This window comes from Rattus rattus, chromosome 6 (assembly GCF_011064425.1).
Source record: "Rattus rattus isolate New Zealand chromosome 6, Rrattus_CSIRO_v1, whole genome shotgun sequence".
NCBI classification, from domain to species: Eukaryota; Metazoa; Chordata; class Mammalia; order Rodentia; family Muridae; genus Rattus; species Rattus rattus.
The window spans coordinates 88793712-88805507 of record NC_046159.1 but is presented as its reverse complement, the minus strand read 5'-3'; the positions used below and the strand labels follow the sequence as shown (position 1 = coordinate 88805507).

At 48.7% G+C, this 11796-nt stretch overlaps 1 protein-coding gene and 1 long non-coding RNA gene across 2 annotated transcripts; one reads left to right on the top strand and one right to left on the bottom strand.

Moving 5' to 3' along the window:
• Positions 1-651: 651 nt before the first annotated feature.
• On the bottom strand, positions 652-3777 carry Hoxa13 (homeobox A13). Its single transcript, XM_032906489.1, is given in 5 exon segments — positions 652-2038; positions 2766-3316; positions 3318-3459; positions 3462-3623; positions 3626-3777. Coding segments are annotated over 5 exon segments (1125 nt in total). The 5' UTR covers positions 3651-3777; the 3' UTR covers positions 652-1793.
• An 80-nt stretch (positions 3778-3857) lies between these two features.
• Positions 3858-8423, top strand: LOC116903796. Its single transcript, XR_004388295.1, has 3 exons — positions 3858-4080; positions 5909-6267; positions 7373-8423. It is a non-coding gene; the product is annotated as an uncharacterized LOC116903796 (long non-coding RNA).
• The last annotated feature ends 3373 nt before the right edge of the window (positions 8424-11796 follow it).

Below are 11796 nucleotides of genomic sequence, written 5' to 3'. Positions count from 1 at the left end.
GTCTTTTTTTTTTCCGTCAAGGTCAAGGTTTAAGGCCTTTCCTAGTCCTGTCACTTCAACAAATACCAAAAACCTGTCCTTTCAGTCACATGCAGACTTAAGAGCAGATTTTAAAATACGACAGTCTAGGCATTGCTGATACCCAACAACTGGTTTTCATTTGCCACAGGGAGCCTGGGAACTTACACTATCTCTCCCTCCTTTCCTTTCTCTCCCTTTCAGGATACCTTACACTTTATCTCCTTGAAACCTTTTCATTTGTAGGTTTTTAGCTATGTGAGGCTTTCCCCCTTCTCATAAAAAATTTAGAAAAAACTGAAGAAGAAGAAGAAGAAGAAGAAGAAGAAGAAGAAGAAGAAGAAGAAGAAGAAGAAGAAGAAGAAGAAGAAGAAGAAGAAGAAGAAGAAGAAGAAGAAGAAGAAGAAGAAGAAGAAGAATAGAAAAGAATGGTCCTCGGCTGGTGTAAGACAAACCTGCTTGTTTAGTTTTTGTGCAGTGCAAGTTCCGCATAGAAAAGTAACTCGAGTGTTTCCTTCAGATTTTAATGGAAGTGATTATTTTATTAACAGAGTTAATATCGCTATCTACAGGTCTAATTTTTTTCATTTTTAGTGGACGTATTTAAAAAGCAGGTGCACAAGTACATTTTCACAGTGTGCTGAATGTCTTTATTTACAGGATAGCATTTAAAGTGAATATGAACAAAACGAATGTGTGAATTGAAATTACTGCTTTGATTAAAAATGTGCTGTGAAGATGAATCCCTAAATTTTCTACTGCAGTCTCCTAACGCAATAAAAAAGAAAGAAAAAAACCTAACCCTTTAGTAATTTAAAATATAGAATGTAGACATCTAAATATTTTGGGGAGAATATTTTGAGTTTCTTTTTTTAAGTAAAAAAGGAAAATGATGTCTTTAGCAAAATGTTTAACAAATATTGGAAAATGCCAATTAAAAAAAAATAAAGTGTGTTTTAGGAGAAATCCATCTCAGGGTGGGACCTTCCAGGAGATGGGGCATAAAGTGAATTCTTCAGATTATCTGGTGAGATTTAAACACTTCAAAAATTACAACAAATTCTGTGGAAAAATCCGACAGTGGGTTAATCCAGCATGGTTGCTGTTAAGTAATTAAAAGGTATTTCCAGAAGTTCTTTAACCACCCAGGGTTCTCTTGTAGCCTCACAGGTTTAGATGGCCATATTTACCATCAAAACAAAAGATCCTTGGAGGAACATTCTCTCTTGTCTCCCTTTTTAGCAATAGTTCAAATAAAAAAATTCAGTGCCTTTCCCCTTCTAGCCTATACATGAGACATTTTTCAGAGCGAACAATGGTAGGAATTTCAGTAAGGTTTACCTGAGCAGGCACTTAACATGCAAAGGGGATGGTGCTGGACAAGCGACGTGGAAACAGCCTTTGTTTCTGTAACCAATTTCCAGATTATTGTCTAACACAATGTCCTAAAATATAATGGTCACATAAATACTTACAAGATTTGAGTAAATTCATAATTTATCTGAAATTGTGTGTTTTACGGACTGATGAGTTGACTCTAGAGTTTGTCACTTAACGGTCTGGTGGGGTTGTCGGGAGAACTGGCAATCTTTACCATTTCTTAAGTTTTTTTTTTAATTGTAGATTCCATTGAAGAGGAGTCCCCTTAGGAGAGCAAAACGTCAGTGTCTCTCTATCCCATTCTTCAGTTATTATTACGCATTCTTATGATCTGGGCAAAGAAACAAGTCCTTACGCGTTTCTTCAAGCTGCCCTCTACTCCGCATTTTAATCCATTAACTCGTGGTCTTGAGTTTATTGATGACTTTTTTCTCTTTGACCCTCCTGTTCTGGAACCAGATTGTGACCTGCCTCTCAGAGAGGTTCGTTGTGGCTGATATCCTCCTCCGTTTGTCCTTGGTAATGAATTTGTTCGTAGCGTATTCCCGTTCGAGTTCTTTCAACTGCACCTTAGTGTAAGGCACCCGCTTCTTTCTCCCCCTCCTATAGGAGCTGGCGTCCGAAGGATGGGAGACGACGTCTGTAAGATAAGGAAGAAGGCAAGTTACTGTGGGAGCCGACCTGAGCCAGAGCACAGGCGACAGCTCACTGTGAGCTACCGGCCTTGCAATCCCTGATTGCTTGCTCCTTGCTGTGAACGCTGCACAATCCAGCCTTCAGTCAAAGCCTGGAGCATTAGTTGGGGGTATGGTTAGTTGTATATTGAAATGAAATCGCCCAGAGTTCCAGTGACCACCCCAATCGGCTCATGCTGCACGTACAACTGTTCACACCTTAGCACTTAACAGGGTATAACACTCCTGTAGACCTCGGCTTCTCTCAGCTTGCCCCAAGTCTCAACATTCTATGCTTCTCCAAACGAAGCCTTTTTTTTTTTCCAAAGACCCATCAGGGACAATTTGGTGAGCTCAAGATCAAGTCTATTTCCCATCTTGGAGTCAATGTCAAGGGCTTGGGAGGGTGGGGCACTCAGAAAGAAAGGGGCTGCGGGAGTTGGAACCCACAAGCTCCCTCCCAGCCACCCCTTACCGAAGGAGGGCCGGGGGCCAGCTCAACTTAGGGCAGGGCAGATGGACAGTGCCAGCCAGCCAGGGTCAGGCTCCCAGGGGTGCAGAATTGCTAGGGCAAGCCAGGCCAGGGAGAGTGCAGGGGGGTGGGGGGGGACACCCGAGTGACCCTGGGGCGCGAGCCGAGGAGAAGCTGGAGAAAAGCTGGAAAACCCGGGCTGGAAAGGGGGCGCCATTTACCGGGCAGAGTGGACTTCCAGAGGTGGGGAGGCTGCGTCTGCTCTTTGGGGCAGTACATTTGGCCGTTCCAGCCGTTGGGCAGAGCCCAGGGCTGATAGCTTTCCATAGGAAGCCCCAGAGGCTCGTGGCGCGACTCGCCAGGACCCCCGAGCCCCGGAACCACTGGCATATCCAGATAGCCGGGCACGGGCTGGTGGTGGTGGTAAGGCCCGGCTGCGTAGCCCTGGTGGTAGAAGGCAAACTCCTTGGCGCGGGAGCTGAACTCCTCGGCCGCGGGGCCGGCGGTGTCCATGTACTTGTCGGCGAAGGCGGCCGCAGCCGAGGCAGGCTGCGCGCAGGACTTGATGGCGTTGGGGTGCGGGCCCATGCGGGCGCACGGGTAGTAGCCGCTGCCGAAGTAGCCATAGGGCAGCGCCGCGGGCCCCGACGAGCTCTGCGCCGCCGCCGAGCAGGGACTACACTGCTTGGCGGCCTCGGCACCCGCGGGCCCCGCCGGTCCGGGCCCTCCCGACGACGACGCGGCAGCGGCGGCGGCGGCGGCGGCGGCGGACGGGGCGCCTCCCCCGGGCGCTGCTGTACGCGGCCGCGGCGCCCGGCGCCAGTGGTGCGGGATGCGCCATCAGGTTGCGGCACTGGTTGGCCGCGGCGGCGGCGGCGGCGGCAGCCGCTGCGGCCACCGAGAAGTTGCCCCCGCGGCCGCCGCAGCCGGGTGGGGAAGCCCCGCCCCCAGCTCCGCCGCCGCCGCCGCTGCCGCCGCCGCTGCCGCCGCCGCCGCCCCTTCCATGTTCTTGTTGAGCTCGTCGGCCACCAGGCCGCCGCCGTTGTCGTAGAGAAACATGACGGTGGGCTCGATCCAGCGGGGTGGAGGAGCACGGAGGCTGTCATAGCCCGAGCCGCATGGAGAAGACCCCAGTGGCGCTGTTTTAAAAAAGCCCCCAAGAAGTGAAGAGCGCGCTGCGCGGGGCGGGGCCCGAGCGAGGGGGCGGGTCGCGCCCTGTGGGTCGCGCCAGGCGGCCGCCCATTGGGCCCCCGGCCCGCCCCGGCGTATGCAAAGCAGGAGGCTCGGCTCGGCTCCGCGCTGGGCCCGCCGTCCCCGCCGCCGCCGCCGCCGCCACCGCCCGCGCGGTCCTCTGTGCCAGCACTAGCTCCCGCCGCGCGGCCGCGCAGCAGTCACCCACGGAGGAGGCGGGGAACTATGATGGGTGGGGCGGGAGACACAGGGACCACGATCCTTTCTCGGGTCTCGCGCGGAGGTTGGGAGGGGCCGTGAGCGGCCGCGGTTGGGCTGCGACCTGAGGTCGTGGGGACAAGTCAGGTAAATTCTCCAGTGGTTAGGAATGAGGGTTTGCCTTGGATTGGCCCAGGATAGCCCGGCGTATTTTAGGGAGCTCTGGGGTTGTTTTCTTTCCAGGGATGGATGCATCTTTCTTCAGCTAGACTCTACCAAGAATGTGAGAGTTTCAGCCTCGCCGAGATTTGACTCCCCTACCCCTGGGGAACAAGGGCAGGGCGTTTGTTTCCTGTCGGTTCCAGGAGAAGTCTGGCGCTAGGGTCCCAGGACATTTCTCTGGGAAGCTTGGGTTGCATTTAGGAGCTCCTTTCCCTGTTCTCAGGCTCTAGAGGACAATTTCAATTAGGCCTACAGACTCAGGACATCTGAACAACTAATTGTATCTCCCTACCCTCTTCACATCACACACGGGAGCGCAAATTTACACACACGCGCGCACACACACACACACACACACACAGAGAGAGAGAGAGAGAGAGAGAGAGAGAGAGAGAGAGAGAGAGAGAGAGAGAGAGAGAGAGATGCATACCGCCACACTGTCCAACTTGTATATACAGCTCGCTATTCATTCCGATTCAGCAACTATTCTTTCTGGTCCGCAGAGGGTTTCAGATGAAGAAAGCACCATTCACTCATGCTCTTGTCTCAGGAGTCTGGGCTGCCTTTTCCTGAAGGGGTTTAAAGGAACAGGCCCCAGCTGGGCTGCTGGCTGGAACTCCAGCCACGGTTCTGGGGCTTCCGACAAGCCCCTCCATAGATCCTGAGTTGGACACGACACTCCTGACACCTGGAAATTCCGTGTTGCATTCCATTTTGGGAAAAGAGAAAGAGGATCTTTGGGATCGTTTCATGGCTTTCCTCTAGTAGGAGCTCAGCCTGTAGTGGGTTCAAAGTACTGGAGACCCAGCCTGATGCCTTCTTTTGTACCTGGGAGTGTGGGGGGGGGGCGTTTGTATAGGAAGAGCCACCTTTAGGTGCAGTGTTTTGGTAAAGGATTCTGGGGACCCTGCCTCCTTAGGACCACATCCATTTCTGATTGTGCAACTGTGAACTGGTCAGATGTCCAGAGGGGAAACCAGTGGTCAAAGTGAAAGTGGGTGCATTCTGAAATATAGAAGCTGGGAAGGGTTCTGGACCATCTTTCGTCAAATGCCCTGATAGGCAGCCAGGCTTGGACCTGTCCTCTCCCAGTTTGTAGACTTAGCTCTAAGCTACAGCATCACACATACACTCAATCCATCTGCTGCTCTGTAAGCCCCCTGGGCTTCTGGCAAGATCGGGACCAGTAAGGCGAGGCTCAGGTTTTTATCTGCCAGGATTCTGGGTTTGTTCTGACAAATGTTAAGTATCGCCCAATAAAACCTTCCCTGATCCCCACACCCAATTCTCCCCCACACCCAGTGTGTCCTCTCCCTCCTGACTTTAGCAGTACTGGGTAAATATTGATTTGCCCCCAGTTTACCTTCTTACTGACTGGCCATTTGCAGACTAAGGAAGCAACCTCTGTGAAGACTTGATTTTTGTTACTTTGGAGCCCTTTTCATCCCCCCCAACCCCCTACTCCTTCCTCCCTCTAAGTGGCATTGTAAAACTCAACAGTGACAAAGAGACGAAGTACGGTTCCGGGCTCCAATTCTTGGAGACTGGAGAGTTTGAGGGCAGTTTACATACAGGTCAGACACGGCTGGAGGCCAAGGTCAAGTTGAAAGTTGCTGTCTAGTCAGCGTGAGAAACTACAATGAGCCCAGAGACAGAGCCGAGTGCCCACCTCCCCTCTCAATCCCCCATCCCTTACAGTTCTGGCTTCTGGCTCTGTTTGGTTTTTCAGCATCACTTTTTGCTCTCTTTGTAGAGTTTTGGGGGCGGTGTTTACAGACTGGACTGATTCTTCTCTGTCGCCGCCCTGCTCTATGCTGGGTTTCCGAGCCTCCGAAGTTTTCCAGCTAGGTTCAGAAAACGAAAACACGGCTCAGGAAGCCTCCACCAGCAGTTGCCTATGCCAGTTCACCTCTGGCAGTGGCTGTACTGCTGGTCCACGCAGCAGCCAAGACCAGCTCCACGTTCTTCCCTCCCCCTCAGTTCTCTGGAGCCGGGAGCCCTGCACTCAGGGGAAGGGCCTCAGCTCTACAGACTGCCAAAGTCCGCTGTGTCCCTCCGCTCCAAAAATGGTGAGAAAGGAACCCATCTTTTTCACAGAGGAACCGGGAGCAGGTTTGTCTGGGAAGAACGAAGCAGCGGGGAGGCTTTGGGCCGCATCTTGAATTTACTGGGCTTTGCTTCCTATACGTGGCATCCCCACCGTGGAAGGACTTTGGATTTGAATTACTGAGGTTTATATTTTCTATCAATTTGAGAGAGAGAGAGAGAGAGAGAGAGAGAGAGAGAGAGAGAGAGAGAGAGAGAGAACCCCAAGACCAGATTATTTAGAGAAAGCATCCCTGTTCTTCTCCTGTCTTAAATCTCATACATTGGTGTGGATTTTCTGCTAGGCATGTGTCATGGGCATAGTAGAATCCCTGGCTCTTTCTCCCCTTCCTGAGTTGCATCTTCATTGCTTTAAAAATGTCTGCATGTCCTGCTAGTTTTTTGTTTGTTTGTTTGTTTGTTTGTTTTTTGAGCTGTAGGCATCATTGGAAATTGTTTCTAGAATTAGATAGAATGAACACTGGGAATAGTTTTGAGTAAGACTTTCTAGAAATTCTACTCACTTTAAAACAGTAAGCCCTTCCATCTTTCAAAGAGGGAGAGAAAAGATTCATTAATAGTTTCTTATACGCTCCAGGCAGTATCAGACCAGCTTGGTGTGGGCAAAGAAAGGCTGGAGGATGAAGCCTGGCTCTCAGAAAGCCAGTGGTTTCTTCCAGTGTTCTTCCTCATTTACCAAAGACACAGGAAAAAGTTGCCTGTCTGTCCGGCTAGCAGGGCCTGACTTTCTGAACTCTTTTTGTCTCTCAAGCTTGGTGCTACTTGCAGAAGCAAGAAGAACTTAACATGGTTCTCCATGGCTTAGGGAAGAGAAGTCAGGGCACTCACGGTCACCTTCAGGCAATAGTAGCCATAGAAACTCTCAAGCCAAGAACCAGGCTTGGGGGAAGCTAGAGAAGTCTCTATTAATGCCAAAGTTTTGTCGGATGTACACAGATTTCTCATCTAAGACCTTCAAGGGCAGCGTGGCTACAGGCTGGCCTTTGTTGTAGGAGTTTCCACAGCTTTTCCAAGCCCTTGGTTTTGACTGGTGCAAGCCAAGGTCCACCGGCTTTGAGAGCCCTCTTGCATTTCGCCCGAGACTTTGACTGCATTTTTCTTTTCTTGTTAGAAGACTCCTAACCAACAAGGATTACAGGACCCTGGGCTCCTAGACCGACCCTGGGCTCCTAGGCTTGGAGAAGAAAAGGACAAAGGGAAACAGAGGTCTAATCGAATTTGATTTTCATTAGCAAATTAAATTTACCTGCTCTCACTTTAACTCGGAAGAGGCTGTCAGCACCATTCTCTGGAACTACTTCTTTGCATTGATCTGGTATTAGGATAAACATTCCATGGCTGCTTTTAAAGACACTTTGTATTTCAGGATATTCATGTGTTTCTAATGTATCCAAGCAGCTTTATGAGCTGCTTTGCAGGACATCTTACCCTCTGGCTTCCACGCCAGGCAGGCTGGGGGCAACGAGATAATGGCAAAGCAAATAAGGTTCAGAAAGGAGCGTGGAGTCAGGGGACTAGGACAGAGAGAAATGAGAGATTCTCAAAGAAGGTAACTCCTCAGAATCCTTACCAGCAGAGCATTTGGGAATGCAGCAAATGGGAAGTTGAGTTTTTGAGAGATCTCAATCCTGTGTGCACCAGGGCAAAAGCAGTGCTCCCCTTTTTTTGGGGGGGGCGTGTGTGTGTGTGTGTGTGTGTGTGTGTGTGTGTGTGTGTGTGTGTGTGTGTATGAGGGGGTTGTCTGGAGTTCTGGGCTGGCCAGAGCACAGGAAAATGTCATATGACCCATTTGAGGTTTTTATTCTGTAGGGAAGCAATAATGAAGTCAAGGAAAGGTTTCATGTTGTGGGGATAATTTTGGAACATGGGGAGTCACTCTGTACTATGGTGACCCACTTCAACGTGGAAATGGGAGGCCAAGAAAGAAAATCACAGACCTTGCCTCTAAGATCACCTCAGAATGGACTTTGAGGAGAGCAAATTATTGGATAAGTGGCCCATCCACTGCCTACCACATTGGACGGGGACAATGGAACCAGATTAGAGCCAGCCATCGGGAAGAGCCTTCTCGAAGGAAAGGTAGAGCAGAAACCCAGACAGAACTCTAGCTGCTCTATTTCTTACAAAGTCTCAAAGAAGGGAGAAGGCACCTCGGCCCGCTTCCCCCCACCCCCACCCCGTTTTAGAAGAACTAACAGCAGGTTTCAAGCTCTGGTGAGGAGCCCCTCTTCTCCGCTGCCTGAGATCCCTTCTCCGGAGTGATTTAGATGGTGGTGAGAGCTCTCTCCGTGTTGTAATGGCGTCACTGCGCTGCCCTTCACCACGTCTGGAAGCGCAGACTTCACCTAAAGGACCCGAGTGTGAGTTGGAAGCAGAGGGACCGAATTCCTGTAAATAGAGGCTCAACCTGAAGGAAGACGCTCTCTCCTTTCCCCAGTGAGTGGCAGGCAGCCCAGGGCACCAGCTTACAGGACTCTGGGAGTGAGCTGGGGCCACTGGGACAGATGCTGGCAAAAAAGGGTACCTCCTGACAACCCGGGCGCCTGCAGCTGACACGTGAAAAGGACCCCCCTCCCAACCCTAGGGTGTTGCTCACTACCCGCAACAAAACAGGAAACCAGCGCCGAGCTGTGGATCCTTTATATCAACAAATACACTGTAGACGGTGGAGAGAGTTCGAAGGAAGTAGGGGGCTTGCGTCTAAGTCTGGTGCTGACGAGGGCTCGGTGTTTCTCCACGAGAAATCAGTGAGAAATCAGCGTGGAGCCAGGAGAGCTAAGCCCACAGGAGTCCTTCTCTGAAGAAAGCTCCTCAGAATTCCTGGCTGTGAATTCTTAATAGACAAAGCCACGGAAGGAGGGAAACTTACCAGCAAGGAGAAAGGGGGAACTCGAGACCCCTGCAAGTACACACTGAGGTGTAATCAGATTTTACAGGCATGTTATATACTGTAACCATAACGATGTGTGTGCCTTCATACACACTCACAGATTCACACATCAAATGTATACACAGGCACAAGCGTAGTGAATGAATGTATGCTTAATGTTTTGTCTGTGAAATACAGTCGGATGCCAAATCCTAAGGGGAAAAAAATCACCTTGTCAAACCAGCCTGGTGGCCAGTTTCCTGTCCTCTCATCCAATTCAGATTTCTCCAGTCACTGGTCATCCCTCCTGGCTCTGTAAATACTGTAAATACACCTGTCTTAGTGGAAGGTGTATTTATCTGGTTCAGATGTCCTCCCCTAGAATCTCTGGACCCTCACTGAGCTGTAAGGGAGCCTCCAGCTGAAGTCCTTTGTCTGTGGGACTGGATGCCTGCGCGGCCCAATGCTCTGGGAAATGAAGCAGCTCAATAAAAACTTCTGATATTAGTTTTTATAGGTATTTACACTTTGGTTTGGGTAGCTGGGTACGGAAGCTTCATTAATCAGTCCCCAACCTTGGGTTTGGGCTGGGAAAAGGGACTGGCCGGAAAGGAAAGAAAGTATCGGGAAGTCAGAGAGAATGAAAAAAAACAAAAAACAAAAAACTGCACAAGGTCATTTTCTGTTCCTGGAAACATGAGTAAGTGGGCAATTCCAGGGACGACCCAGTTGGCCACTACCTCCCCCCTTTGTACAGGGAAAATGTTTTCTGCCTTTGCATAATACAATTAATAACCATACTTTAAAAATATTTTCCCCAAATACATATAAAAGTATAACAAGCCCCTCTACATCCAATTTATCTTTGTCCGTATTATCATTTTATCTTGCATCCTCGTTTTGATATTTGAAGTTTAATTAAGTTCCAGACATTGAACTGCTTTATTTTCAATAGACGGTTTTGAGAATATTTCAAGATTGTGAAAAAGGGTTGAACTAGAGTTGTTTCAGTTAAGGACTAGAAAGAACCCAAAGTTTCATCAAGAAGAAACCTGGACCAAAGAGATTTGGGGATCTTATGTGAAATCGTATGTGTCTTCTTTATAAAAATTACACATGCAAGGGGGGGCGTATATCAACTTCTTCTGTGAGTCCTTCCATTGAAGATTTCTGTTCACTTAAGATTGGTGTGTGTGTGGGGGGGTGTGCATACACACGCTCGAACTGTGCCCCAGCACAGTCCTAACTTGATACGTTTTTACATTGAGCAAACGCCTATTTCCTATTTCAAAACATCCCCTTCCCTATAGATGTGGCAGAGAAATGTGCAATGGTTAAAATAAGAGGAGAATGTGCGGACTGGATTGGTATCAAAGTTACCCTGGTTTTCTAGGGGAATAAAAAACGTGTAGCTCTGTATGCCTTTTAAAATATTCCTTCCGCAACGAGAGGTTTTTAAAATACTGAATAAAAGTATTGATGTTTTGTTTGTATTAATTCAGTGATCTATTTGAAAAGGAGCACGATTCCAGGAAACTCTGATTTAACTAAAAGTGTTGGTGACTTTATAAACCAATATGACAAAAACAAATTATAGAAATTCTTGAGTTTGACAAAGTCTATACCCGGCAGTTGCTGAATAAGATTCAGCCCCACCTAGTCCGACTTCTTTCCAAGGCCAGAGTACTGGATTGTTTATGATTTTTTAATTGCCCCCCCCCTTTGCGGCTAAATATCTGGAATTATTTTTATAGTACGTGTATATAACTCTTCGGGGCGGCAGAAAAGTGCTATTTCACTAAACTCGTAAGGGTTGTATAAATTAAACAGGAGAATTTATGTGCATATACTTTATGTCAATTTCTAGCAGTTCTGACAGTGTGTGGCAGAAAGCCCTAGAAATGTTCCTCAGGCGTCCCCTCCCTTACTACAGGGGTTCTAACAAATCTGCTTTTAAGTGGCCTAGGACACGGAGGCTGCCAGGGTGTGGGCGTCCTCAGTTTCTTGATCTTAAGATGAAGTTCAGGAAAGGAGTAAAGGCTTGGGTCAAGGTCAGGGCAGAGACTGCAGAATTAAGAATATCAAAATTTCGGAGGAAGAGGGAAAAGGGGAAAAAACACTAACAGACAAAACGGGAGGCAAAGAGGAAGGGAGAGATAGGAAGAAGGAAAATGAGAAACAATGAAGCCTACTCGGTAATTCCTGACAAAACATTTAAGCCTCGGGACCTAAGCAATGCTGTGCTTTTAAAGTAACATGGAAGCCCCCTCTCTGCAGAAGCTAGCTCTTTTCAGAAGCTGGCTGTGTTCACTGTTCCCACCACCCACTGAGGTCCCATTTTGTAGCCAAGGCGTCAAACCTCCCTGCGATTTCTCTAATTGCACAAAAATAATTTGAACTCCGAGAACCTGATTAGGGTCCTGAGTTAAATTCAAAATTGAGCATCTGTTTGCAGAGAGCCCAAGTGTGTGGATTGCAGCTGGGATCAGCTTTGGTAGTCCGGGTAGTTGAGTTGGGGACAGCCCCTCAAGCCTGCTAACAATCACTTGCTCTCAGCCGCTTTTAAAAAGGTCATATTTCTTTTACATTTTTAGGATCTAATGTGAGGTTATGCAGGGTCATGGGACCCTCGGCTGGTGCGAAGTAATTTGATGTCACTGAGAGCA